General features: G+C 47.2%; 16 protein-coding genes across 16 annotated transcripts; 10 read left to right on the top strand and 6 right to left on the bottom strand.

Moving 5' to 3' along the window:
- Nucleotides 1-189: 189 nt before the first annotated feature.
- Nucleotides 190-1,866, top strand: Bathy12g00460 (Drug/Metabolite transporter superfamily; the record flags this gene model as incomplete). Its single annotated transcript, XM_007509839.1, has 1 exon — nt 190-1,866. The coding sequence occupies one exon, from the start codon at nt 190-192 to the stop codon at nt 1,864-1,866; it is 1,677 nt and encodes a 558-aa protein (XP_007509901.1).
- Nucleotides 1,867-1,968: 102 nt separating this feature from the next.
- Bathy12g00450 (predicted protein) lies at nt 1,969-3,114 on the bottom strand (the record flags this gene model as incomplete). Its single annotated transcript, XM_007509679.1, has 1 exon — nt 1,969-3,114. One exon carries the CDS (start codon nt 3,112-3,114, stop codon nt 1,969-1,971), a length of 1,146 nt encoding a protein of 381 aa, XP_007509741.1.
- A 299-nt stretch (nt 3,115-3,413) lies between these two features.
- Bathy12g00440 (unknown protein) lies at nt 3,414-5,180 on the bottom strand (the record flags this gene model as incomplete). Its single annotated transcript, XM_007509974.1, has 1 exon — nt 3,414-5,180. One exon carries the CDS (start codon nt 5,178-5,180, stop codon nt 3,414-3,416), a length of 1,767 nt encoding a protein of 588 aa, XP_007510036.1.
- A 263-nt stretch (nt 5,181-5,443) lies between these two features.
- Bathy12g00430 (predicted protein) lies at nt 5,444-7,402 on the top strand (the record flags this gene model as incomplete). Its single annotated transcript, XM_007509831.1, has 1 exon — nt 5,444-7,402. The coding sequence occupies one exon, from the start codon at nt 5,444-5,446 to the stop codon at nt 7,400-7,402; it is 1,959 nt and encodes a 652-aa protein (XP_007509893.1).
- Nucleotides 7,403-7,596: 194 nt separating this feature from the next.
- Bathy12g00420 (elongator complex protein) lies at nt 7,597-12,573 on the top strand (the record flags this gene model as incomplete). Its single annotated transcript, XM_007509714.1, has 1 exon — nt 7,597-12,573. One exon carries the CDS (start codon nt 7,597-7,599, stop codon nt 12,571-12,573), a length of 4,977 nt encoding a protein of 1,658 aa, XP_007509776.1.
- A 119-nt stretch (nt 12,574-12,692) lies between these two features.
- Bathy12g00410 (predicted protein) lies at nt 12,693-13,685 on the bottom strand (the record flags this gene model as incomplete). The annotated part of the gene is made up of 1 exon (XM_007509855.1): nt 12,693-13,685. The coding sequence occupies one exon, from the start codon at nt 13,683-13,685 to the stop codon at nt 12,693-12,695; it is 993 nt and encodes a 330-aa protein (XP_007509917.1).
- A 276-nt stretch (nt 13,686-13,961) lies between these two features.
- On the top strand, nt 13,962-14,783 carry Bathy12g00400 (predicted protein; the record flags this gene model as incomplete). The annotated part of the gene is made up of 1 exon (XM_007509733.1): nt 13,962-14,783. The coding sequence occupies one exon, from the start codon at nt 13,962-13,964 to the stop codon at nt 14,781-14,783; it is 822 nt and encodes a 273-aa protein (XP_007509795.1).
- Nucleotides 14,784-14,843: 60 nt separating this feature from the next.
- Nucleotides 14,844-15,863, bottom strand: Bathy12g00390 (predicted protein; the record flags this gene model as incomplete). The annotated part of the gene is made up of 1 exon (XM_007509606.1): nt 14,844-15,863. One exon carries the CDS (start codon nt 15,861-15,863, stop codon nt 14,844-14,846), a length of 1,020 nt encoding a protein of 339 aa, XP_007509668.1.
- Nucleotides 15,864-16,229: 366 nt separating this feature from the next.
- Nucleotides 16,230-16,424, top strand: Bathy12g00380 (40S ribosomal protein S4; the record flags this gene model as incomplete). Its single annotated transcript, XM_007509883.1, has 1 exon — nt 16,230-16,424. The coding sequence occupies one exon, from the start codon at nt 16,230-16,232 to the stop codon at nt 16,422-16,424; it is 195 nt and encodes a 64-aa protein (XP_007509945.1).
- A 172-nt stretch (nt 16,425-16,596) lies between these two features.
- Nucleotides 16,597-17,597, top strand: Bathy12g00370 (40S ribosomal protein S4; the record flags this gene model as incomplete). The annotated part of the gene is made up of 2 exons (XM_007509878.1): nt 16,597-16,750; nt 16,921-17,597. 2 exons carry the CDS (start codon nt 16,597-16,599, stop codon nt 17,595-17,597), a joined length of 831 nt encoding a protein of 276 aa, XP_007509940.1.
- A 546-nt stretch (nt 17,598-18,143) lies between these two features.
- Nucleotides 18,144-19,160, top strand: Bathy12g00360 (transaldolase; the record flags this gene model as incomplete). The annotated part of the gene is made up of 1 exon (XM_007509983.1): nt 18,144-19,160. One exon carries the CDS (start codon nt 18,144-18,146, stop codon nt 19,158-19,160), a length of 1,017 nt encoding a protein of 338 aa, XP_007510045.1.
- Nucleotides 19,161-19,354: 194 nt separating this feature from the next.
- On the bottom strand, nt 19,355-20,305 carry Bathy12g00350 (unknown protein; the record flags this gene model as incomplete). The annotated part of the gene is made up of 1 exon (XM_007509976.1): nt 19,355-20,305. The coding sequence occupies one exon, from the start codon at nt 20,303-20,305 to the stop codon at nt 19,355-19,357; it is 951 nt and encodes a 316-aa protein (XP_007510038.1).
- A 230-nt stretch (nt 20,306-20,535) lies between these two features.
- On the top strand, nt 20,536-21,717 carry Bathy12g00340 (predicted protein; the record flags this gene model as incomplete). Its single annotated transcript, XM_007509624.1, has 1 exon — nt 20,536-21,717. The coding sequence occupies one exon, from the start codon at nt 20,536-20,538 to the stop codon at nt 21,715-21,717; it is 1,182 nt and encodes a 393-aa protein (XP_007509686.1).
- A 193-nt stretch (nt 21,718-21,910) lies between these two features.
- Bathy12g00330 (predicted protein) lies at nt 21,911-23,722 on the top strand (the record flags this gene model as incomplete). The annotated part of the gene is made up of 1 exon (XM_007509661.1): nt 21,911-23,722. One exon carries the CDS (start codon nt 21,911-21,913, stop codon nt 23,720-23,722), a length of 1,812 nt encoding a protein of 603 aa, XP_007509723.1.
- Nucleotides 23,723-24,340: 618 nt separating this feature from the next.
- Nucleotides 24,341-25,759, bottom strand: Bathy12g00320 (predicted protein; the record flags this gene model as incomplete). Its single annotated transcript, XM_007509655.1, has 1 exon — nt 24,341-25,759. One exon carries the CDS (start codon nt 25,757-25,759, stop codon nt 24,341-24,343), a length of 1,419 nt encoding a protein of 472 aa, XP_007509717.1.
- A 663-nt stretch (nt 25,760-26,422) lies between these two features.
- Bathy12g00310 (acyl-coenzyme A thioesterase 13) lies at nt 26,423-26,929 on the top strand (the record flags this gene model as incomplete). Its single annotated transcript, XM_007509943.1, has 1 exon — nt 26,423-26,929. One exon carries the CDS (start codon nt 26,423-26,425, stop codon nt 26,927-26,929), a length of 507 nt encoding a protein of 168 aa, XP_007510005.1.
- Nucleotides 26,930-27,458: the final 529 nt, after the last annotated feature.

Below are 27,458 nucleotides of genomic sequence, written 5' to 3'. Positions count from 1 at the left end.
TCAGTAAGAGTGTGCCGCGTTGCAACATATACTACTCTATACTACTAACACTCTCTACTAAATGTATAAATTTTTGTCGCTTTGAAACTCTGACGTTTTTTGACAAGTGTTTTTTGTTAGAAAAAAATTTGCGAAAAACAAACAAACTGACACAAACGAGGAAAAATCATCAAAATCGTTATTTCTGTGATGTCTCGACATCGAGGCAAAGTTTCTTCTTTGACGAGGGAGGAAGAAGAAACCACGACGACAAATACCGAGACAAAAGTCCAACTCGTTTTCGACGACGAGGGACCGGGAGAGGGAAATCGTAAAAGTCGAAACGTTCGTCGTCGTCATCGAAATACTACTCATCAGACTTCTTTGACGAATTCGATGATGAAAACGATGAAAATGATGACAAAGATGATGCGAAAGAAAACGCGAGGGTACCTGGCCGTGTTTTTAGTCTCCGCGATATGGGTGTGCGCGTCGTTTATAGTGAAAGATTTAGAAAGAGTTGGGGATCCGTTGACTTTGACGGCATTGTTTAACGCGTTGTTTTTAGTCTATTGGCCGGTGGAGATGAAAGGGTACTTTTATCATCTCGCAGAGAAGAAGAAGAAGAAAAGAAGGTATCATCATTACGCGATGTTCCGGAAATGGAAGGAAAGTAATGTTAGTACGAGAGGAATATCATCGTTTTTACGCGAAAACGAAGCGTTGAGGTGCTACGTCATCGTCCCTCCGTTGTTCTTTCTCGCGCAGTTTTATTTCAACAAGAGTTTACAGTTTGTGTCGGTGACGGTGAACACGGCGTTGTCCTCGGTCGCGCCGGCGTTGACGTACGTGTTTGGGATTTACAGAGGGCTGGAAAAACCGGTGAGAGATTCGAACGGGTTTTTAAAAGCACTCGGACTCGTCGCAATAGGAGTGGTTTTGACGGCAGTCGCGGACGATGAGACCACTTTCGGTGGTGCTTCGGGTATGACTGCAGGCGGCGACGAGGATTCGCCGAGAACCCGGAACGAAAATAATAGTTATAACAGTTATTCTTCTTTTGTGAACATGGACACCGCGTGGGGCGTGTTGCTCATTTTAGCGAGCGCGGTGTGTTACGCCGGTTACGCCACGGAGGTGGAAATCGCGTTGAACGCGGTGAAAGTGAGCGACGGTCATCGCGACGAGAATAGGAGTAGGAGTAGCAATCAAAATTTTTCTAGGAATAATAGAGTAGGCGGCGTGTTGTTAGAGGAACGCGAGGAACGCGAGGAAGAGGAGGAGGAAGACGAAGACGAAGACGAAGAAGACGAGGAGAGAGAGAGAGAGGCAGCAGAGGTAAATGAAGGAGCAGCAGAAGAAATTACGGGACGACGGCAGATGAAAACGGAGGCGAAGAAAGAGCTCCTCGCCGCCATCAAGGATTCGAAATCGCGACAGATTCTCGCGAGCGTCGGCACGTTCGCGTTCGTCATCGTTTTATGTACGATGCGAAAATCGATATTGTCCATGAACAAAAGTGGCGGGATGATTGTTTTGAAAGGCCTGATCGATAACGCGTTGGCGGAATACTTGTGGTGCGTCGGGGTTGCCGAGCTCGGAGCCTCGGTCGCTTCCATCGGTTTGCTGTTACAAATCCCTCTTTCGGCGGTTGCCGAGCTTTTGTTTGTGAGAGCGGACGAGGAGGTGTGGACGCGAACGACTGGAGGTATTTTTGCAATGTTTTGCGGGTGCGCGTTGATTGTCTATGGGTTCATAGGCGCGATGAAATTCGCCGGAAGTTCCGAGGAGGATGAAGAGGATGAGGAAGACGATGAAGACGATGATGAAGATGATGAAGACGACGCCGACGATAATGCTACCATCGCTCGCGCTCCGTTGTTATGATGCATTTTCATTTTGCATGCTATTATTATACACTACCTACTACAACTAAAACAGCTTCTCAACTCTTTGCGCGCAAAGTTGTCACATAATACTGAGAATTAATTAATTCTCCTTCTTGTAATACTCATTCGCAGCAATGTTTATCAGCCGCCTGGGATACGCACTCGCACTTCTCGGACTGACCGCGTGGTAACTCGAATTCGAGTTAATGAACATCACGAATTGGTTCTTCTCGTACGGAACTTCCGCGACTAACTTGAAATCCCCTGAGTTCTTAAATTGTACGTCCCAGCCTATTTTCTTTCTGTGTTTCCATCTTTCCGCTTCGCTATACTCTTCGCACGCGCCGGCGCCAAGTAAACACTCGAACACCTCCAAATTACCCCCTTTCGCCGGATCATTTTTGTCGCGAAAATACAGCAATCCCGCGTATAATTCGTGCGCATTATCCACGTGTAATCCACGAACGCGACTCTGGCCTTTTATCACCGGCGTGTTTACTCCTATCTGGGCGTCCAAAGTAACAGTAGCTGGATTTTTCTTTCTGCTCATCAACCGAACTTCCGTCTCCATCTCTCGCAGCTTAAGTCCGTATTTCTCCTCCAATCTGCCGTGATACTTTGTAAAGACCTCCTCCCCGAATAAATCGATGACTTCTTCGTAAAATTCTCGACTGGAGTGATACCTGATGAACTCCTCCCACGCTTTTGATACTATTTGTTTCTTACTACTTAACACCATCGACGCTCGCAAATCGACTCTCGTGTTCGCGGCAATCGAAGTCCTCCCAGGTTTGGCAATCTGCACTATATCTTCGTGCTTCGGGTAAAATTTTTCGAGCTCTTCGTAAACGTCATCAGGTAAGCAGTTTTCGATGACGACGTGAGGATACGGATGCAATCTCACGTCCGATTTTCGAGCGTTTTGTAGTACCGAGAAGGAGGAGGAGGAGGTGCTTTTTCTTCTCGATTTTTGTCTTGTTGTTGATGATGAAAGCGAATACAAATTCCTTTCCGATGACTCTGCCGCCCAGCCTTGAACGCCACCACCAAAGCGTGCATCATCATCAACAGTAGCATCAAAATCGTAATCATCGACATATCCTCCTCCTTTCCTCGTTCTCGTCCTCGTTCTCGTTCTTGCGATTGTCCCATCAAAATCATTTCCTCTCGTCGTTCCAAGCATCAAAAGCGCAAAAAGATCGAAGATTAAGAGGACAGAAAAACGATGCATTCCTCTTCTCTGCATTCTCTTTCTTCTCTCTCTCCTTGCCGTTACACACGCGCAAAGAGATGTTCTATTCTTTTAAGTGTGATGATGAATCCGTTTTTAACTAAGTGAGGGATGATAAAAATAAAAATATAACAACAAAAGCGCTTTTTCAAATAATAATAGTGTATAAACGGCTGGCGCTCTCTTCTTCTCTCCTCGTAAAGTGTTGTAACAGGAGTAAACATTGGTCTTCTTTGTCTTCTTTTCTCTCTCTCTCTCTCTCTTTATCATCGCGCGATGATGATATAAAGAGACGCGAGTTGGCGCGGTTTATTTTACTTCTTCGGGACTTCCACGGCGGAAGGCGCTTTGAAAGCGGGTAAAGTTTCCGCGACGTCCGGAACGTATCTGTTAAAGTACGAATCGTTCACTTCGACCATTCGCCTGCCATCGGCTTCCGCCAACTCTCTCAACCTTTCCTCTTCCTGCGCTTTCTTCTTTTGTTCTTTCAACTCGCGCTCGCGTTTTTGCGCCAACTCTTTTTGCTTCTTTTTTTGCTCCTGTTCGAATTTCTTCTTCGCCTCTTCTTGGGTTTTCTTTCTCGCGGCTTGCTCTTCCGGCGTGCCTTGGAAGAACGAGTCCACGTCTTCTTTGATTTCGGAGAAGGATTTTAATCTCGGTAACAGTTGCGTCAAATCGGACGCGGAGGAGGCGGCGGCGGCGGCGTCGTTGGAGGTTTTCTTCTTCGAGACGGAGGCGGAGGAGGAAGCTTTCTCGTAAGAAGTAGAGTCTTTCTTGGTGTCGGTTTTGTTATTCTTGTTTTTCTTTTCGTTCTTTTTTGTTCCACTGATGGTGCTTTCGTCGTTATTGCTGCCAAAGATGGCCAACGCGGGCGTGCTTCTTCCCGATGCCGCTTTTGAGCTCGCCTTGGAGCCTCTTTTGCTGCCGTTTTTGGAGGCAGATTTCGAGCTCGGCGCCTCTGGCTTCGAGAACGGCAACAACGAACTTCTCGGCGATTCTGGTTCGTTGGCAATTTGCTCCGGATCGGCCAATCCGAGCATAACTTGCAAGCGTTCGAAAAACGTCAACTGTCTCGGCGCTCTCGGTTCTCTTCGTAAGACCGTTCGAACGAATTGTCTCTGCGCCATCTGCGCCGGTTTCGCAATCACGGCGTTGCCGACTCGACCAACCACTTTGCTCGCGCGGAAAAACACTCGTTGCGGTAACGTGAACGGATTGAACGTTTCGATCAAGTCGAGTTCAAACCCAAACTTTTGGGATTTGACGATGCACTTCGCTTTCGCCAATTTCGATTGTTTGAACTGTTTGAACGCGTATCTCGGTAAATCAAACGCCAGGTATCTCGGCGTCAAGAAGAGATTGTACCTGAACCCTTGGCCTCGACCTCCAAACAACGTTTCGTTCTGCGCCGAATACACGTCAAAAACGAAAAAGTTCCCAACTCTGGGCATGTTCAATTTCGGCAATTGCACGGCGTCGATGCCGAATTTGAACCTGTCGCTGAAAATACGCACCACCGGTCCGCCCGGTAAGAAACTCATTTCTCTCAAATCTTCCGGCATAACCGACGCCGCGAGCACCAACACCGAAAACGCGTTCACCAACCCTTTGTCGTCGCAATGGTTCTCGATGAATTTCTTGTACGAGATGACGTGTTTCCCAGTTTTTAACAGTGTTTTTGTCGTGCTCGTTTTCTTCGCTTTGTTTTTCTCTTTCTCTGGAACAAACACCCTCACGACTTCCGAGGCGGTCAGTTTTTTCATCCATCGCAATCTCACGACAGACGCGACCACCGGGGTGGCCACACCGAGCAACGCGTTCCGTCTCGACTCGCTCGTACCAACGAGAAACTCTCGCATGAACACGATCATCGGCGCGGTGAAGAGCGATTGCGTTACCAAGGATTCTTCTGTTCCTTCTTCTCCCGATGATGATGATGATCCTCCTCCTCTGGACAAACATTTCCTCCCGGAAATTACGGAGACGACGAAACACGTCGCGCGAGGGATGTTTATTTTCTTCGTGAATTTTACATACGTCATCGGGGAGAAGAGTTCTCCCCACGAAATCTGCACACCCATCTTTATTCTGTATTCAGTCTTTTCCTCCTTCTTTGTCTTCTTCTCAAAAGAACAAAACGGAGAGCTTATGAGAAAAAGATTATTCAACACAACACGTTGGGGTGTTCAGAAACAAAACGTGGTGGTGCAAAGAACTACGTTTCAGTTTAGGGTGTAAACAACCCTAAACAAAAAAAAAGCAGAAGAACGAAGCACAGAGAGAAAAAGCGCAGAAGAAGACAAAGAAGAAGAAGAAGAGGAGAAGCACCAAACGAACAAAATATATGGCGAACACACGATTCGTCCCGTGGCACTCGTGGGAGGAGTGGGCGTTCGTCCGAGACGCTTTTAATCTTTTATCGATCTCGTCGTCGTCGTCAAAATCGTTTGGGTCGTTTATTACGTCGTCGTCGAGGAGGTCTCGCTTTTTGAGGAGTGCGACGAGAAGAAGAGAGGAGACTCTTTTGTGCGAAGATGAGAAGAACGCGTTGCCGTTACCATTACCAACAACCGTTGCTGATGATGGTAAAGAAGAAGAAGACAACGAAGAAGAAGAAGACCAAGAAGAAAAGAACAAAAGAAGAGCGTTAGAAATAGTGCAAATGTGGAGAGTGAGAGGCCGAGTGCCCTTGGCGATCGACGCGCACGCGCAGATTGTGGAGTTGCAACTGATGGACGAAGAGGTGATGCGAGAGAAAAAGAGAAGGAGGAATGAATCAACCTTGAGACTTTCGTACGCGATGACGTTAACTCGACTGGTGAACGGTATTTGCGATCCTTCGCAAAAAGGCAAGTTTGCAATGAGCGTCCAAACGCTCGCGACGCAACTGAACGTCCCGAGAACGCTTGTAGATATTCGACACGATTCAACGCATAATCAGTTACCCTCGATACAGCGGTTAAGGAAAGCGAGCGAAGACGCGATTGGGTGGTTAGACGCGAATTATTGGGAACGGCAGAAACGGAAATTAGAACACGTCACAGAGGAGATGCGATTGGTAATTCGAGCGATGGTCGAGTGCGAAAGAGGACAAAATGTGAAAAAAAGCAAAGACGAGTCGAACAGTTCCGACGACGACGAGAGCATGTACGACAGCGAAGAGGAAATGCACGCGAAAACAGAGAAAGCGAATAAAATGAAACGGGAGAAGGAGACGAGGAAAAAAACGAAAAACAGCGCGGTTGGACGTTTGAAACGGTTGGTGCCAAGATCGAAACCAGACCGCATGTTAGTGCACGCTTTTGTTCGAGAATTATTAGACGCGAAGGAGGAGGAAATGCTTTTGATCGTTGAGAACTCTTCTTACGACAAAACGGACCCCGACGAAGACCTCGGAGAGAAGAACAACACGGACGAGATCGTTCGGGCATTTTCTAACGTCATCGACCAAATCGATTCGAGAGTCGTCGACGGATTTAGCTGCGCCATCCTAGAGTTTGGCACCGAAGAACTTCTTCACGACTTGGCGAACGACGCGCGACAGATTATAAATCCTATATTCGAGTTCGCGTGGAAACACGCGGTTTCTCGCGACGTGGCGAAAGCAACATTTATCGCCGAATGGTATCAGAGACGCGGTAATGATAGCGTTAGAGGTTCGAATACGAGCGAATACGTTCAGAATAAGTTTCAGACGTTGTTATCTTTGGACGGGGGCGGGGGCGCAATCGCCGCGGATGGAGGAGGAAGTAAGAATAAAAAGAAAAACGCAAAAACGCAAAACAACAACAAGAAGCGACAAAAAGAAGAAGAAGATACTATCGCGTGGAGAAAAGCAAAGCCAGGAGAATGGATTCCAGGAGCACCCATAGGCGCACCGATACGAGCTCTATTTCCCCCTCGCGAACTCGGCGACGAGGGCGACGACGAGAAGATTGTCCTAGAATCGGACGCGTTTACGCCGAGGAAGAAACAAAAAATGGAGCGAGAGCGCGACACGAACTTTCTTACCACAAGAAACGAAGAGTTAGCTTTAGATTTAGAATACAACGATATAAACGTGGCAGAGGATACCGAGGACGATACCGAGAACGAGGACGAACAGCCGCCAAACTCTGTTCTTCTGCGAGAAGACGAGGACGAATTTGACGACGACGACGACAAAGATGAAGAAGAAGAACAAGAAGAAGAAGAAGAAGAAGAAGAAGAAGCCAAAGCTAAGGTCACCGTAAACGGCACTCGCGTCCGATTAAGCGGTCGAGAAGTCAACGGCGTCAAAGAGAGCGTCGCTTGTTTGTTATGACGCAATTAGTACTCGTACTCGTAGGTACATTTTTAGTTTGAGAGTACTACGAATAAAAAAAGCACTTAAAAAACCGACAGAAGAAGACGCGCAGAAACAGAAAAAGAAGAAGAAGAAGACACATCGTGTGTAACAACAGGAGAAGCACTCATAACCTACCGCAAAAGAAGACGCGATATATATAAATATACGTAATGAGAAACTTGCTTCCTTCGTCTCGTTCTCTCGCGCGAACGAAGACATTTTTCTCCTCCTCTTTCACCGTCCGAGAAGACGAATTCAACGACGGCGGATTCGTCGGCGGCGAAGACGAAGAATCACAACGGAGGAGGAGGAAAAGTCAACAACGTAAGAATACGAACACAATCTCCTGCGCGCCGTCTTTGGACGAAGAGCGAAAGCACGCGTTCGTTTGTTTGGAAAGCGGACACGTGGTTCGCGCTCGGTGTTTTGTTGAAAATGGGAAAGAAGAAGAAGAAGAAGAACACGATGCGAAGAAGACAAAAAGGAGGATGATTCTGTTGAAAGATACCGAGGAGGAAGACGAAGACGAAGACGAAGAAAATAAAAGCAAATCCAAGAAGAGAAGAAGAAACGCGGTTTCCGTGGAACGACTTCCGGAGTTGCGAGCGACGTTCGTCGCGTTAGAAAGAGGCGAGTTGTTGCTCGTGAACGATAGCAGTTTTTCTTCTTCCTCGTCGTCGTCGTCGTCTTTGGACGTGGAGCGCGTGGCGGACGTTCCGAGCGGGTGCGTCTCGGCCAAGTTCTCGCCGGATGGGCAAATGTGCGCGGTGTTGACGAAAAGTGGGAAGATTCTCATCATGAACGGGGATTTTTATTTGCTAAACGAAAGAGAGAGCTGTTTAGAAGACGTGGACGAGGAAAAGGAAGAGGAAGAGGAGACGATCAAATCTGGTAAAATTACCTGGCGAAATGACGGCGAGAGTTTTTGCGTGTATTGCACGACATTGAAAGATGGGAAGAATCACTTGCGAACGTATTCAAGAGATAAGTTGGAGATATTAGGCAGAGGAGATGTTGATCACGAAGACGACGAGACTGGACCGGGTAGAATGGGCGAGAACGCCGCCATCGCGTGGCAACCGCGAGGCGCGTTGATCGCGGTTTCAGGCGTTGCGGCGAGTAGTAGTAGAAATAGCACTAATAATAACGCCGAAAAGGAAGAAGAGAAAGTCCCATGCGTCGTATTTTACGAGAAAAACGGCTTACGGCGATCCTCCTTACTCATGCGCGGGTTTCAAGGTTCGAAGATTACGCATTTGAGTTGGTCCGTAGATTCGTTGACGTTGGCAATTTCAACGTACGACAAAGAGAAGCTCAGAAGCGCGGCGTCGATATGGACTCGCGGAAACGCCAATTGGACCTGTAAACGATGCATTGAAGATAGCTATAGCAGTAACAACGCAGATGATGGAGAGATATATGCCTCGTTGTCGAAGTATGCGGAATTTGATGCTATTCATCCAAACACGCTCCGAATCGTTTCGACAAACGGAGAGGACGAAGTCGAAGTAAACACGCAAACTTTCGTTTGGGAAGATTGCACGAGTTCTGATTTAGGCACCGCGGCAGTTATCGATGGTGAGATTCTCAAATTGACGCCGTTCTCGCGCTGCGTCGTTCCGCCGCCAATGTGCGACCATTCTCTACGGTTCCCGGCGAAAATATCAGAGGTTGCGTGGAGACCGAACGCTTTTCGTCGATCGCTCGAAAACGATGAAGAAGACGAAGTCTGTTTCGTCTCTTTACACGATGGACGATACAAAGTAGTTCGCGTCAACGGAAACGCGGAAGCCGAAGAATTGTTTGATGAACGAAATGACAAGAAATCAGTAGTCGAAGAGACGATGACGATGCCATTTAGCCTGGAGAAAAGAGACGAGTTCCGCTCGTATTGTTGGATCGGCGCGAACGCGCTCGCGTGCGTGAGTAGTACAAACGAATCCATCATTCACAAAATCGAACTGGATGATGAGTACAGTAAAATTGTAAAAGTGTCCGTGATCGAGTTGGAGAATACACGACGTGGAAGAGTTGTGACGAAACTCGCGCATTGCTGTAATGGTAATGATGATGATAAAGATGGACTTCTCGTGGCGTTTGTCGCCGGTGAAAAGACGCCTCTGATTTTCTCAACGTCTGATGCAAAGCAATTAAACATCGCAGCATCGACACCATCTGACGAGAACGTTATCACGCACGAGTTGCATAAAGCAAAAGCCCTCGCGAACGGTCAAGTCGTCGCGTTGTACTCAAACGGGGATTTGTTTCTCTATCGTATTCTCGGCGGCGATGACGATAAACGTCTTCTTCTGATGAAAAACGTCGATTCCTTCGAAGCGTTTTACGAGGACGAAAATAACACGTGGGTAAAAAGTTGCGACGCAGAAGGAAGGAAACAGTATTACAAAACCGTTTCTACGCCAAACGCAATCGCGTGCGTCTCGCGAGACTCAAAACTTCGTGTCGTGCGTCTGTCTTTATCGAATAACAAATCGAGCGCCGCGGTGGTGGATCAACTTTCAAAGTCACTGGAATCGCAAGCGTTTTTCAATAACATCATCGACCCAGTCGCGGCGAGACGTAACTGGAAAGACGTCTCCGGCGACGGTAAGACACGACTTGGTGAGTTGGCGTTTGATTCTTTACACGGCAAAATGCGCGCCGCGATGCGCCCGGACGACGCCGATTTTGCAACTCCATCGTCTTCGGTCGCGGCAAACGCGGGGGCGAATTTCGCGGATATGGCCAAACGCTCTGTCGAGCGCGGTTCACGAATTGCTGCCATACCGCCTGGATCGTGTACTGTCATTTTGCAACAGCCTAGAGGAAATTTGGAAATCATATCGCCGAAAGCGCTCGTGTTGCCATCCATCGCCAAGAGCTTGAAAATGCGACATTTCAAAACCGCGTTCCGTTTGTGCTCGAAAGAGCGCGTCGATTTGAACGTTTTAATCGATTATGATTTCCCATCATCCATAGAACATCCGAACGCGGACGATTTAGTTCGAGGATTAGAAACGCCAGAACACGTGATGGAGCTGTTGGAAGCGTTGCGGGTTGGCGACGCATTCGCGGAGGATGGCGGGTACATGCGCAAGCTCTGCGCGAGCGCGTACGCAGAGTGTCCGGATCGAAAACAAATGTTGGAAGATCTTGGGGTGCAGAAAATCCGAAGAACGTGCGAAGCGATACGAACATCGATTTCGAATTTGTACATGAATGCTGGGGACGGCACATCGCGATGGTCACTCGCGATGTTGACCTCGTACGCTTGCGGCACTGGTTCGTTCTTGGACACCCACGCAGAGAGTAATAAAAAAGACAACAACGACGTGCTATCCATCAAAGCTGCCAAACGCAAAGACTTGGCGGACGCGCTAGAGATCGTTGCTGAAGTTCGAGCGTTTGAAATCAAAGATGCCTCGAACAAAGCGATGAGTACAAAAAATGTTTCGGCGTCTTCGGTTGCCGCCGCGAACGACGTCATGAATTCGGATTCCTCCGACGCGGATGAAACCGAGTTTATCGGCGCACAGTTTACAAAACAAACCGTTTCCGCGGCGCGCATGTTGAAGCACTTACTCTTTCTCACCAATGATCGCGAGTTATTCGACGCCGCGTTATCGACCGGCGATTTAGCCGTCGCGCATCTCGTCGCCATGAATTCCCAAGCCATGGACCCGGGTGAGTTTATGCCGGAGTTGCAACACTTGCACGAAATGCGCGAGTTTGAACGCCAAGCGACGATTTCTGAGCGTCTGGAGATGTGGAAAGATGCCGCTAAGTTTTGGTTGAAAGATAAATCGCTCGAAAAAGCATCAACCGTGGCCGCAAAACACGGGTTATTTCCGTACTTGCATGAACTCTGCGAAGAAGATGAAAACGGCGACGATTTTGAAACCAAGAAAGTCATCACGAAATACCACGCTCGGTACTTGGAAAGCGTCGTAAATCGATCTGAAGACGCAGGTGTTGCGTACTTGAAGTGCGGTGATTACGAAAGCGCGTTGAGATGCTTCACCGGCGTGTCATCATCTTCATCGTCGTCGTCAAAATCTACCGGATCTGGATCGTCGTCGTGGCGTTCCGGATTTATCGTCGCCAAGGAAAAGTTAAAATTTTCCGACGAAGAGATGGTGAAACTCGCGAGCGAAACGTGTAAAAACTTGGAGCAAGCGTCGAGCGATTATGTTTCTGCGGCTATTATTGCCTTGGATTATCTCAATGACGTGGAACGCGCGGTGGCAAATTTCGCGTTGGCAAACAAATGGAGAGATGCAAAATTGACGTGCTTCGCCAAAAATCGAAGCGATGTGTTCGAAACGACTGTGTTTCCGGAGTGCGTGGTTGGCGCCACGAAACTTCTCGAGCACTTCGAAGACGTGCAAGCGCGAAGCGATAAGTACAAAGAGCGTTTGATTGGTCTGCAAGAACGACGCAAATTGTATAAGAGAACATTTGCGAGCATCGAAGAAGGGCGCACGAGGCCGAGACGCGCTACCTTGGATGGATCGGAAGATGAAGAATACGACGACATCTCTGAAATGAACTCTGAGTTTTCAAATGTCTCTGGGTATTCTTTATACGCCACCAGCACGCAATTCGGAGATGGCTCTGCCATAAGTCAACAATCTTCCTCGCGATGGTCCGCGTCCACCGTTGGCGGTCGCAGAAACAAAAAGTCCAGAAAAAACAAAAACAAAAAGAACAAGAACGGTTTGCGCGCCGGTGGACCAACGGAAGAGAGAGATTTATCTACTCACGTCATAACGGAAGTTCGCGTGAGCGAAGAAAAGTTGGAAGAATGCGCGGAAATTTGCGAAATTTTAATCGCTTCGGACAACGGTTCCGACGCGAAAGTGTTGCAAAACGCCGCCTCGATGGCGATTGAAAAGTGTAAATTAATGCGCGTCGCGGCGAGGGAAAGTTTGAAACAGTTGATCGAAGAGAAAGAGAAGGAAGAGGAATACATCGTCTTAGTCTCGTCGTCTTCAAATAACAACGTTTTACCTCCGGAACTCATGGAACGCAAACGCGAAATCGAAGCTGATTTGAAAACCATGCGAGAGAGCATGAACGCAAACGCGAAGGACGACGAAGACGTCGTTTCCTACAAATGGAGTTCCATTCGGACCTCCGCGAAGTGATGATGCATGATTGTATATCATATATATCATATAGTATATAACTGCTTTTAATAATAGTATATAGTGTAGTTATTTAGTGTGCAACACACAAGATCTCCTCTCTCTCTCTCTCACACAGTTTATCTCACCGCGTCCACGATAACCCGTCTCGATTTCAACTGCGACCAGATGTACCTCTTTTGATACACCGCGGTCACTGTCAGCAACGCCATGGCAAACATCCACTTGGCACCCATCAATTTTCTATCGTCGTGCTCAGGCTCTGCCGCCCACGCTAAAAACGTCGTCACATCCTTCGCCATTTGCGTTTCCGTGGCTATGGTCCCGTCGTCGTATTCCACTCCGCCGTCCACCAACATCTTCGGCATCGCGATCGCGCCTCCCGGAAAGTACGGATTATAATACAAACCATCTCTGATTTCAATCCCTGCCGGAGCATCTCTGTACCCCAACAACAGCGCAAACACGTAGTTAATCCCATCGTGTCTCGCTTTCGTGATCAAACTCAAATCCGGCGGATACGCTCCGTTGTTCGCGTACCTCGCGCCTTCCTCGTTTGCGTACGGACTCGGTAACCTATCGCTCAACTTCCCCGGTCGTTCAAACATTTCCCCGGTATCGTCCGGCCCGTCCGTGATTTCAATCTCCTCCGCCATCGTTTTCACCTCTTGCTCGGTATACGCCACGTCCACTAAGTTTCTGTAGCAGATTTGATTCAAAGAGTGACACGCCGCGCAGACTTGTTGATACACTTGGTGGCCACGTCGTATGCTCGCGTGGTCGTAGGCATCGAACAAACCGTCGTGTGGCCAGGAATATTGCGGTAAGTGTAACCCGTGCTCGGCTTCGTCTGCTGACGCGACGAATGTTGTTGATACCGCGGCTACGGATAAAGCGCTTCCTAACGCTGCGCCCGCCGCGTACCCTCTGTTAGTATTCGATGATGATGCTTGTGATGATGATGATGATGTCGAGGAAGCCCCCGTTTTTATGGTTCGATTGAAAAACGAGATGGATGCACTCGACGAGCTCAACGAGGAAGTCGAGGATTCCGCCGCCAACACACAAGATCTCGCCGCTAAAACGGCGCGCTTCGCCGCTCTGCTCAACATGATGATACCTCAATCAATTTTAAAGCGTGGTGATACAACAAGCGCGTTACTCTCTCAAGGAGCAGAAAGACGATCGATCGAAAATTTTTTTTTTCTTCCTCTGCCCTTTTTGAAAGGTGCTCTTGAAATAGGGTTGAAGCCCTAAACTTTTTTTTCCTTTAAGTTTTTTTTTGTCCCCTTAAAAATTCAAGATTCAATTCGATTCAATTCAACACACTTTGTATCATCATCTAGAGAAGAGAAGAGAGGACTGACGAGAAGGACGAGTGTATAAAAATGGAGAACACCAATAATACGAATGCGAATTCGAGCGAGAATAATAAAGCAATTTTGGAAAATTACCTGGACAACGAACAAAACCCGCGAATACCAGACGAGGAATTCATTTTACCGATTTCGTACGGGTCCGTCGCCTATTGGTTGGGAAAAAAAGCGGACGAGTACCACTCGCACGAGTGGACGGTTTTTGTTCGAGGGCAAAACAACATCGACGTGCAAGAGGTGGTTGAATCGGTCACGTTTCAGCTGCACCCTTCGTTCGCGGAACCGAAAAGAGTTTTAACGGAACCGCCGTACGAGGTCACGGAAACCGGATGGGGCGAGTTTGAGATTGGGATCGAGATTAAATTCAGACCGGAAGTGGGCGAAGAAAAGGAGAAGTTGATGGCGAATTTGAAACTGTTCCCAGACGCGGACGAAATCGCGAAAACAGGACCACAAACGACGAAGAAACCACTCGTGGTAGAGAACAGAGAAGAACTGATTTTTCACAAACCGAGGAAGAGCTTTTGGGAGAAAGTGGTGAAGAAAAGTAAACGCGTCGTCGAGGAGGAAGAGGAGGAGGACGAGAACGAGAACGAGAACGACCACGAGGAAAGCAAGGGCAAGAAGAAGAAGACAAAGAAGAAAAAAGTGTCGTTCGCGTACGAGGAGTGCGAGGCGAAATCGAAACACGAGATGTTGTGGAAGCAAAGAGAGGCAAAGATGAGAGACGACGAGGAGTTGATGAAATTGTGGTGCGCGCAGAAAGTCACCGAGGAGAGGTGTCGAGTGTTGAAAGCGCAGCTGATGGTTTTGGAAGGGCAGTTGTTAGATTAAATAAAATATAGATTCGTTTAATTTAAAGTACGCGTAGTAATCAGTAGTAATCAATAATCATCACTCTTTTCCGCTTTTTCTCAGTATGAATTCGCGCGTCATCGCCGCTTCCACGCACAAACCGGCGAACAAGAAGACCAAAACGGATTCGCCGCAAATCGCCGCCGCTTGCGCAAACGCCGCGAAAGATAACTCGTCGTTATTCGAAGCGACGTCCATGAAAACCTCGGCTTGGCCGACGCCTCGAACTAAGCCAAACGCACCGACGACGCCGCCTTTCAGTTGGAAATCGTCGATGTTTTCCCGAACGGCGTATCTATACACGATGCCGAAGAGCGCGCACGAGAGCGCCGTCGCGCCTACGTCGGCGAATTGATTAAACGCGTTCCCGCTAAATTGCGACAAGGCTAACGGCAACGATAAGAGGACGCCACCAATGGCGGATACGGTACCAACTTTCGCGCTTTCAATCCGATCGCGATCTTTTCTTTCCCTCTTCTCTTCCTCGTTTTCTCCCCCTTTTCCTTCTCCTTCCTCTCTCAATCGCTTCGTCTCTTCCGCGATAGCGCGTAAATTTTCCTCCGCTTTTCGCATCCTCTCCTCTTGAATCTTCAACTCGTCCATCGCCGCCGATTCTGCCTCTGATTGCGCGGAAACGACTCTCTCGGTTGTTTTCTGAAACGTCTCTCGCAACTCGTTCTCGTTGCTCGTTTTCAACTTTTCGATGGCTTCCGAGGCGACTTTTTTGCTCTCCTCTTTCAACTTTTCGATTTCTTTCAACACGGACGGGTCCGAGTCGATTAAATCGGTGATTTCTTTCGGGTTGATTATGTAATCGTCGATATCTTGCACCGATTTAAATCCATCGTTGTTCTTGTTGTTGTTGTTGTTTTCGTTGTTATTATTATGATTAGTATTTCCATCAGCAGCGGCGGACTTCATCCTCGTCCTTTTCCTTCTTCTCCTCTCATCATTGTCATCGTCTGAATCGTACGACGTCGACGCTTTTAAGGAGAAAGACGATTGCCTCCTGGCACGACGACGGCAGAAAAGAGCGCTGCTCGACAAAGATGAAGACATTGAAGAAGACGACAAATTCGCCGCCTTGTGATTGTTCTTGTTTGCGGAAGAAAAAAAGAGGCGCCGCGTTTTTTGTGGTCGTCGTCGTCCTTGTTGTTGTTGTTGTTGGTGGTGGTGGTGCATCGTCGTCGTCGTCGTCGTCATCATCCCTTGGTGTTGGTGCATCGTCGTCGTCGTCGTCGTCGTCATCGTCGTCGTAATAGATAGATAGAGTTTTCGTTATTCGAAGCGCTTTTTGTGTGAAAACGTTGGAATTTTTTCACTCGTTTCTCGCCTAAAAATTGTGTTGAAATTTTTGCAAAGCCAGACGAAAGACCCTCATAATAAAATCCTCCTCCTCGTAAACACGCATTAATATTATTCATCATGGTTCGAGGTCCGAAGAAACACTTGAAGCGCTTAAACGCGCCGAAATCGTGGATGTTGGATAAGCTGACGGGCGTTTTCGCGCCGAAGCCGGCACCGGGTACGTCGCTTTTGTTGTTCTTAGATTTCTTTTTATTACGCGTAAAATGGAATGAGCGCGAAAGAGAAAGGAGGAAAAGAGATTGTTGGCGATGATGAACGCGCGAACGATAAAGAAACGATGATGGAATTACACGCACGAAGAGTGTTTCTGTTCGAGTGTTGCGTTGCATCTCTCTCTTGGCGTTCGCACGCGCGATCTTTTCTTCTTCTTCTTCTTCTTTTGTCGTCGCGTTATAGAGATGTGTTTTCCACCAAAAGCTGCAAAATGGCGCCTTGGAAGAGCATTTTTTCTAAAAAAGGCGGCGAAGATATGGATGTCGTCGACGAGATTCGTTTGAAAGCATTTCATTCGCACGGCGGAGTGTTCATAGCGAACGAATATCGCGCGATTGATCGTTTATATCGTTCGGAAGAAGGCTGTGTGAGACGCGATGATTGCGCCGCAGATTGCGCTTGGTGGGCGCTCAAAAGCTCGTCTTTAGGACTTCTGTGTCAACACAAAGTTTCTCTTTTTAACTCCTAAAAAAAATTCAAGAAAGTAAACTGACATCTCTTCTTTATCATTCTCTTTACTGTAAAACAAATTTAGGTCCGCACAAGTCTCGCGAATGCCTCCCGTTGTGCTTGATCTTGAGAAACCGTTTGAAGTACGCGTTGAACTACAAGGAAGTCACGACGATTCTTCAACAACGCTTGGTCAAGGTTGACGGTAAAATTCGAATGGAGAAGTGCTATCCGTGCGGTATCATGGACGTTGTCGACATTGAAAAGACGGACGAACACTTCCGTTTGATGTACGACCAGAAAGGTCGATTTGTCGTGCACAGAATCACCGGTATTGAAGCGCAATACAAGTTGTGCAAGGTGATCAAGAAGAAGTTGGGCGACAAGGGCGTTCCGTGCGTGCAGTTGCACGACTCGAGAACCATCCGATACCCGGATCCTATGATCAAGGAAGGTGACTCCGTCATGGTTGACATCGCTTCCAACAAAATCACCGACTTTGTCAAGTTTGACGCCGGTGCTTTGTGCATGGTTACCGGTGGTAGAAACGCCGGTCGTGTCGGTATCGTCAACAGACGCGAAAAGCACAAGGGCTCCTTTGAAGTCGTCCACTTGACCGATGCCGCTGGCCAAAACTTTGCCACCCGATTCTCGAACGTTTTCGCCATTGGTACCGGCAACAAGCCGATGGTTTCTTTGCCGAAGGGCAAGGGTATCAAGTTGACCATCCTCGAAGAGCAAAGAAAGCAAGAAGACAACTAAATTTTACATTGTTTAAAATTTACGCGTAGTAGCTTTTTTTTAGAGGAAGTAGATGATGATACGGATCATTCATTTATATACATAGAGAGGGTGAAGAGAGGGTGAAGAGAGGGTGAAGAGAGAGAGAGAGAGAGAGAGAGAAGTTGGAGACTGAGAATAAAGAGGAGGAGAGATGTAACAAATTAGATAGAAGAGAGAGGAGCTGTTTTTCAATTTTAACAACAAAAAGCACATTCACTTGAATGAAAAAAATATCTCAATTCTCCCTCTTCTCGTTCGTAAAAAGGCAACTTGTCTCCATTACATCAACAACAAACAACATTAACAACAAGAACACCTTTAATAAAAATGTTCATCGCTCATCAACAAAAGCTCATCACGACCTCCTCCTTTTCGTTCGCAACAACCCCAAAAGGTGCGAGAAGTCCGCCGAGACCGTTGGGAAACGTAACAACGACCCCATTTACGACTAACGCGCAAAGACGATTGATTCCGAGAAAAAAAAGTATTCCCAGTCAGCATTCTTCGTCTCATCATCTTTCCACGATGAGTACGAGAAGAAGGTTGTCTGCGGTCGCGGAAAACGAATCACCACCATTTACCGTGCTCCAATCGGAACTCTCGGATTTACAAAAAGTCTCCTCCGTTTTATACGACACAAAGTCCGCGTTAAACGAGTTCGGCATGTTAGGCCCGCAAGCCGCGACGGTGTCGCCCTCGATTTTACTACACGCGATACAAAAAGCGGAAAATTTCGATAAAGGCGCTTTGGAAGGCGCGTTGGTCTACGCGAAAGAGAAAGAAGAAGGAGAGACGATGTCGAAAGAAGAGAAGTTGGAGTTAATCATCGACAAAGCGACGGTGAATTTAGCGGCAAAGTTTGCCGCCAGAGTGGACGGAAGAGTGAGCGTAGAGGTGGACGCGAAGAAGTCGAGCGCGGAGGCCATCGTGAGCAAGACGGAACGGTTAATGAAGATGTTTCGAGAGGTGAACGTGGAGACGAATAAGCTTTTGTTCAAGATTCCAGCGACGTGGGAAGGCGTGCAAGCGATGCGACAGTTGGAAAATAAAGGCGTGCCGTGTCACGCTACCTTGTGTTATTGCTTGGAGCAAACGGCGTTGGCGGCGAAAGCCAACGCGAGCTTGATTCAGATTTATTACGCCAGAATCAACTCGTACGGGGGAAATGCCTTGGCGTTGGCGCAGGATACGAAGAGTTTCATTCAATCTGTGGCGAGCCCGAGTAAGATTTTAGCGGCTTCGATTCGATCCGCCGCAGACGCGAGGGCTATGGCTGGGTGCGATTACATTTTGTGCAACGAGCGAGTGTTGAAAGAATTGAACGCGAACGCCGCCGGCGGCGTGACGGACAACGTACGTAACGCGGCTGGGTCGAGGAACGTGGACAAATCCTTGGCGGATTCGTTCACGAAAGCGACTTTTGAAGCCGCTTTGAAAAGCTCACCGGCGAACGAGGCGATTCAACTGCAGTTGCAAAGCTACTTAGCCGCGCAAAAGCAACTGGAAACGTTTGTCGAAGAGTTTGTCGGTTTGAATTGTTAATAATTACGAAGAATATTATTAATGTGTGTTCCGTCGTTGAGAGCAACATTAGTATCGAGACTTTCTACCACCTACACTGTTGTACATGTAATATCAATTTTATATTTGAAAAAGAATCTTCTTGTTGTATCTATATACTCTTTTCACGCGCGCTCTCTCGTCTCGTGTTTTATCTATTTTTCTTCTGGGATCTATTATTCTAATGCGATTTTCGTGCTTCCAACAGTCGCCAAGAATCGCGCCTCGCGATGTTTCTCCGATAACACACCTCCATCACCATTTTTGTGACTCTCTCCTCCTTTCATCTTCATTTTTTGCGCCGCCACAGCGGCGGACCCGTCCATTTCTGCCACGATGTTGTTTTTCTTCTTCGGCTTCTCGCCTCTCTCGTCCTCGGCGTCGCACTGCCACACTTCCACTCGTTCAATCGTCATCGTTTCGTTCTCAATGTTTGAATCTTCACATCCCCACCCTTCGTACGTCACTCCAGTTTTCCTCGTCGTCAGTGTCTCCATGTGTTCGTCGATATACATCGCGAAGTGTTTAATCGGATATTCTTTCCCTCCAAAAGCTAACCCGTTGGGAAAGCGTTCCGAGGCGACCATGTCGCGACAACACCAACAATAATGACCGTCGGTGTTTGCACTCGCCAAGAACTTTTTCGGTTGCCTTTTCACGTTCGCTTGTTTTTGAGGAAACGTGAACAGATAACTCTCGCTTAACCCTTGCCACTCCGTCTTGTTCAGTGTCAACCCTTCGCGTTCGGGAAAGACCATCAAGGCACCAAAAATCTCTCCTTTTTTCTCTTTCGTTTCCACCGCGATACAAAACGATGTCGCTTCGTTCTTCGTTAAACTTTCGACTAAACGAGTGAACGATAAACCGTCCGTGTTCGTGTCGAACAGTTTTCGCCAGGTAAGTCTCAAGCGTTTCGGTAGGTTCCACACTAATCTCAGAACGTCTTTTCGATTTAAGAGTAACGTTGATGATGAATGTGACGCATCGTTTTCATCGTCATCATCGAAAAGCAAAACGCACTTACGTTTCGGCCCTCTGTTCGTTCGTTTTGACTTCTCCGGTTGCTCCTTCGCCAACAACATCGTTCCAGGAGGACGAGAGGAAGTGCTCGACTCCGCCGCGCCCATTTTATTAGTGTTGTTCTCTTATAGAGTATTACTCCTATGACTGTGTTTGTGTGTCGTTTTGTATCTTAAACGTGAAAGGAGAGACCAACGACTTTTCAGTGTGTCAGTCAATTAAATTTTCTTTTTCGTATCTCTTCTCATAAGAAGAGTTCGTTAAAAACTGAATTTTCTCTTCACACTACTACTACTTTACTACTACTTTTAAGAATAAGAATAAGAACACACACGCGATGACGACGGGAGAGTCAGACTTCCTTTTCCTGGAACGAGGCGAAAAGAAACGAAAACTCTTCGTTCGCACCGATTTGCCATCTGCGACAAAAAGAAATATAATAAATTGTGTGGTTCTTTTCTCCCACGGGTTACACGAACACTCCTCGAGATTTGCCGAAACGTTTTCCCTGTGGGCGAGCGCAAAGTACAACATCGCCTCGGTTTCGTTCGATCACATCGGACACGGCAAATCGGACAATTACGACTGCGAGATAAAACACCAGATTGAAAGTTTTGAAAAGTGCGTGGAAGATTTCCGAGCGGTGGTGGAGTACGCACAGATGAGATTTGGACGCAAAGTTCCAATCGCTTTAGCCGGTGTGTCTTTAGGCGGGTTGTTCGCGTTGCGTTGCGCGATGACGTATCCGAAAAACTACTTTTTCGCGATTGTTTTAATCGCGCCGGCGATTAACGTGAAATGGACCGCGCAGAAGAAAGCTTTGGCAATGGTTGGGGAGGTGATTGCAAAAGCGACGCCGAATATGAAAGTCGTTCCGGCGACGACGATGCAGAGTTTAACCGAAGACGCGGCCACGGCGAGAGAGTTTGAGGAAGATCCGTTTAATTACGTGGGGAAAGCGCGAGCGAGGTTCGGGAACGAGATTTTAAAAGCGATGAAAGGATTGGAAAAAGCGAGTGAAAGTGGACGTCTCGATGGGATAACGAGAAACATACTCGCCGTGCACGCCGAGAAGGACGCGGCGACGTGCGCGCAGTCCACCGAACGCTTGTTCTCGCGCTCGTTGAAATCCATCCCAAATAAACAGTTCGTCAAACTCACGCACACGAAAGGACACTTGTTATTGCACGAACCCGGGTGCGAGTGGACGAGAGCGTTGATTGGTCGGTTTTTAGTCGAAGCCGTTTTAGAGATGAAAAATTCAAATTCATCGTCTTCGTCGTTAGCGTCGTCGTCTGAATCCTCGTCTTTGATGAAAACAAACGATGTTTTGTTTTCTTCTTTGTCATCTTCTTCGATGATTCGTAATAATAGTAATAGTCATAATAGAAGCAAACTAGTAGAAAAAGAAGACCAAGACCAAGAGGAAGAAGAAAGGAAAAGAAAAAAAATGTACCAAAGAGCTTTTCTCGAGAGCGTGGACGAGCGAAACTTTTTGCTCGCTAAGAGTCGATTGTGAATTTTTGAGAGAAGAAGGACAAAATTTTTTTAACTGTAACCCTAAACAACTCGTATTGCTTTCCTTTTCACCCTTGAGAATTAATCGTCACAAAAGCATCTCTTCCTTCTGCGAGTAGTTTTAAACGCGCTTCTTTGCTCATACTAAAGAACGACAAAGAAGAACAACGTAATAATACTGCGTAATAATAATAATGGCGGGAACATCATCGTCATCAAAAATGACGGAAGCGGAGATCGACAAACTGACCGTGGCGAAGTTGAAAGCGTTTTTGGATGAGAAAGAAATCGCGTACGAGAAGAAAGAGTTAAAAGCGACTTTGGCGGCGAAATTGAAAGACTTTATGATGAAAGAAGAAGACGAAGGAAAAGAAGAGAAAACGACGAAGAAAAGGAAAGCGTCTTCGGAAGAAGAAGAAGAGCCATCTTTACCCGTGTCTGAAAAAGAAGAAGACGGAGAAGAAGAAGACACGAAGAAGAAGAAGAAAAAAGTTTCGATCGCGAAGAAGAAATCGAAGAAGGAAGAAGAAGAAGAAGAAGAAAAGAAAGAGTTTTCCGACGACGACGATTCAGACAACGATAAAGAAAAGGAAGATGTAAAAACGTTGGAATCGTTGATCGCGGACCCGCTTAACCCGGAAAACTGCACGATGACGGTGTACATCAAAGGCAACGAAGGACGTTTGATTGGGAAGAAAGGGGAAACTTTGAAATACATCGAAGCGAGGTTCCGAGCGTCGATTAAAATCGACCGGGAGAGCGGCACGTGCGCAGTGAAAGGTCCGACCAGCGAAATGGAAGAGTGTAAGAAAATCATTCAAGAGGTGTGCGAGACCGGGTCAATCGCGGACAGACATCCGGCGTCGAGCATACAACAAGGCGCCGTGTTGAAGGAACACGAGACGTTGAACGGGATTTCAGCCGCCAACGTGAACGCGTATTCCATCGAGGAGGAGTCGTTACCGGAAGAGTTGAGAGGTATTCCGAACGATCAAGAAGTTGCGATTGAAATTCCGTGCCCAGGAAAGGAAGGACGAGTGATTGGCAAAGGCGGCGCGACGATTCGCGACATCGAACGCGTCTCAGGAGCAAACTTGAAAGTCGTCAAAGGTTCGGGCATCTGTAACGTGCAAGGCAAACGAATAGACGTTATTCGAGCGAGACAGGTGGTTTTAGAAACCATGGCTTTAGAGACGGATACGTTCGGGATGCAAAGGATGCAAAATCAACAGCAACAGCAACAAATGATGACGCCTTCGCAATACGCGGCTATGCAAATGGGCGGCGGCGCCGGAGGTGGCGTGTACGGCGGGTATTACGGTGGTGCTGCTAACGTGTACGGACAGCAACAAGGCGGTGCTAAGGAAGGTGGTAGTAACATCAACCCGATCATCCCGGAAGGCCAAACGAGAATTATCATCCCGACCCAAGGCCACGAAGGTAGAATCATCGGTAAAGGCGGCGCGCACGTGAAATTGCTTCGCGATAGAACCGGGTGCGACGTACAAATGGATCGATCGAAACAACCTGTAACTTGCGTCATCACTGGTACCGCGGCGAACGTAAAAGAGTGCGAACGATTAGTGAACGAAGCGATTGAGAAGGCGAACCAAACGTTCGGCCCGAACGGCCAGAGAATGTACGCCGCTCAACAGCAGCAACAACAATACGGCATGGCGTACGGACAACAGGCTGCGGCGGCACCGGTGAACGTATACGGTGGCGCCCCGCAAACGGCGCAAGTTTACGGCGCAGCGGCGGTTCCTCAGGTGTACGGTGCAGCAGTGCCGCAACAACAACAACCGCAACAACAACAACAGTTGATGCAACAGTATCAGCAATATTATCAGCAGCAACAAGTCTACGCGGCTCCTCAACAACAAGAATACGACCCCTCACAGCCGCAAGCGGTTGCTGCGGCTGCGGCGAGCGATTGGGCGACGTACTACTCGGAAGGGAAGCCGTACTATTACAATAGCAAAACTGGCGAGACGAAATGGGCTTAATTTTTTGAATGATGATGACGATGATGATGATGATGATGATGATGATATGATGGTAATGATGGTTTATTTGGACACTGACAATACTAGAAGAGATGATTTAGATTAGAGCGGGCAACAACAGAGCAGTATTTATAGCAGTAGCAGCAGCGGCAGAAAGAAAAAAGTGCGCACCACCATTTATTCTCTCTTTTCGATTGCTCTCTCGAAATTTGTTTTGGATTTTACGACGCGCGTGTGTGCCCGTGTGCCTGTGTTGTTAGTGATGTTTTGCGTTTTTTCGCGCATACTCAGCTCTCTCAAAATTTGAAAGTTATTGTTTGCTTGATCTTGGATTCTTGTTCTCATCAGTCATGTTATATTGTTGTTGGTCATTGTTATCGGTTTTCATGTTTTGATTTGTTTCATCATGTTATCGTTGTTGTTATTGTTGTTGTTTTCATTCTTATTTGATTCAAAATTGTTGTTTGCGTTCCACGACGTTTGTCAATTTTACTACTACTTGTTCTTTTGTTCAGCTTTTAAAAACTACTACTATTTTTTATATTAAAGTTATCTACTACTACATTACTACTACTTATTACTACTCATGCTACGCACTGCATTCATTCGTACATCTTTTTACTTCTTTGCGCGCTTACTTTCGCGTAAAACTGCACCTTTCGTGGATGCGTTTCTCGGCTGCGCCTTTGCGATGGCTTCGATGAGTTCTGGCTCCAACTCTTCCTTCGGGATGGCGCTAATCAACGCAATTTCCCCAGCTTTAACTTTCTTCGATCCAATCGCTCGTTTCAACTTCACCGCTTTACCATAGTGCCATTCCTGCGCTTTTTCGTTCCAAAACGTTTCGAACGGTTCTCCAGATAACGCGCACTTTTTCTGCGACTCGATCGCCAGGACGCTCGGCAAATCGTTCAAATCTAAATTTTCATCGATGACGATCCCTACGGCGTTTTCTTTCTTCTTCTTCTCTCCAGCGGCGAACGCGTCGAATTCAGGGTCCACCTCACCCATCTTAATCGTTCCTTTAATCCACTCCTTCGCCGAGACGTGCCATCCTCGACAGGCGCGACCGGATTTCTTCCTTCTTCTCTTCGCGTGTAACCAATCCATGTGTTGATCCAACGACTCTTTCGACGCGAAGCGACGTCCGGTTTGTGCGCATTTAAACGGTAAATCATCGTACAACGCGTTGACTAAATACTCGCGCCGCTTATTCATCGATTTTGGATCTCTCTTAAACTTCTTCAAGCTTTCTTCGGCATCTAGGAAATCAAAGTCTTCGTTCGCGAAATCTGGCGTCACCGGTCGGTGGTGGTGGTGCTGCGGCGCAGCGGCGACGATACCTTGCAACGATTGATGAGATCCTCCTCCCATAGAAGATTGCGCTTGTTGCGCTTTGAGCGTGTTCAACAATCCACTCAAGTCCGGTAAAACGACCGGCATGCCACCAGCTACGAGCGGCGCCGGTTGTCCTAAAAATTGCTGCTGCTGCTGCTGCAGTGGCGCCGCCGCCGGTTGTCCCATCATAAGTATCGGCGGCGGTGGCGGTACGACTCTCTGTTGGTGTTGGTGCACGATCGGTGGTGGTGGCGGCGGTACTCGCGCGTTCCCACTCAAATCTACGTCCGTTTGAATTCTCGCTAAAACTTCTCTCGGAAACACGTTTTGCGTTTCCCACGTTCCCAATAATTTTTTCATCGATTGTTTCGTCTTTTCGTCCGTCTGCGCGAACAAGGTCAAAAACACCCCAGCCACGTGCGGCGCAAACACCGACGCGTACGGGTCTCGGCAATTCTTCGCGATCGAATCTAACACGTACAAAGTCGCCAACGCCACTCGACTATCTCTCGCTTTCTCCACGACTCTGGTTTCAATCACGTTGGCGATATTCCTCGCTTCCGTCTTCGCTTCGTCGTCGTCCGTTTTCGCTATTTCCGTCGCTAACATCGTCAAACTCGTTATGATTGGTTTGCTGTTCATTTTCAGTTCGGACAGAGCGTCTTTGTAGTTCTTCGCGGTTTCTGATAACGGTGCCATATTTGCTTTCTTATTATTCTTTTACTACTAAAATCTTTCTGTTGTTCTCTCTCGAATATTTTTGAGGATTTGAGGAGGAGGCGGCGTTTACCGAAACGAAAGAATAAATATAAAAAACGACCGACGACGGAAACAAGAAAAAGCTCTTTTGAAACTTTTACTCAATCTGATGAGTAGGACGTGTTTTTCAACGTTGTATATCTAAGTTACGCTACGGATATATGTATATATATCTTCTTCTTCTTCTTTCTCTCTCTCTCTGTCCCTAACACTCGGTGAGGATGATGATGATTCGATTGATTTCGATGATCACCCCCAGCACACAATTATGTCTCTCTCGTTCTCTCTCTCTGTTTTGTCTTTAATAGAGTCTTCTTTCGTCCGCGCAAATCGCACAACAAAACACAACAAAACACTTATGTACACACACTCTCTCTTACTATATACTATACGTTAATAGTAATTGACGACGACGCAAATGTCTCAATCTCTTCTACAATGAGTCTCTTTTGTGCGTGTAAATTTGTGGTAAATGTGGACAAAACAACAGAAAATGGTCAAGAGCTCTTTCCACACTTTCCACACAACATATAAAACAAAGAAACACACGCACGTACAGAAGACGACTCTATGTCGTCGTCGTCTCGGGGTTTCGTTCGAGCGATGAAGTTTTTCGACATCGTCACGCACCCGCAAAACACCACGTTCGATAAGATACCTCTTTTACACTGCTCGAACTTGACGCAAATCACACGAGGAAAATCATCATCATCATCATCATCATCATCATCATCGAACGAGGAGAACAAAATGAGAGCTCAAATAGAAGAAAACGGCATCAGATGTGACTTATACGTCCACGAATCCTTATGCAATCGATTCGGAACGTTACACGGAGGGTGCATAGCGACAATAGTGGACGTGTTAACCACGTGCGCGTTACTGGTGGACGATGAAAATAGCGAAAAAGGTGGCGGCGTGACCACGGATTTGCACGTCTCGTGCGTCAAAAGTGCTCGAATGCATTCAACCGTCACCGTCGAAGCGATATCGAAACGATTAGGGAAAACTATGGGGTTTAGCCAGTGCGAGTTAAGAGACGAAAATGGAGCCGTCGTGGCGTACGGAACGCACACGAAGTTTTTAGGCATCACCGGGCCTAAATTATAATAATACGAGTATATATAGTGTAGTATAATGATGTGTGATTAAAGCGCGCGCGCGATGACGTTTAGAAGAGAGATACCTCTTTGCGTGTGCGACGTGCGCGAACAAAACTTACGTAAAGTGAAGTTTCAAGGTTTTAAGCGTTGCACAAATGTACACTCAATACTACGCATGATGCAAAATAATGCATGCGACGAAATCATATTTGGATGATGATGATATGTGTATGTTGTTTACGAGTGATAACAGATGATGGTCAGTCGATGGTGTCGCGCGGAAGTCGTTCACATCCGAATACTAGTCAGTTGTTCAATAGTAAAAAATAGAGAATTTCGTTCATAGGAAACCTTCACAAAACTTTGCTTTTCTTTTATTATTATTACACACCATCATCATCATCATCATGCGAAGCGTAGTATTCTCCGTCGTCGTCCAAAGGAGTAGTACTACTACGAGTAGTCGTGCGAGTACGAGCGCGTCGTTTACGTTTACGTCGTCGCGCGGAAGGAATTTTTACCCATCGAGTAAAACG

This window comes from Bathycoccus prasinos (assembly GCF_002220235.1).
Source record: "Bathycoccus prasinos genomic : Chromosome_12".
Classification (NCBI taxonomy): domain Eukaryota; kingdom Viridiplantae; phylum Chlorophyta; class Mamiellophyceae; order Mamiellales; family Bathycoccaceae; genus Bathycoccus; species Bathycoccus prasinos.
The sequence above is the reverse complement of the archived record's forward strand: the minus strand, read 5'-3'. Positions and strand labels throughout refer to the sequence as shown.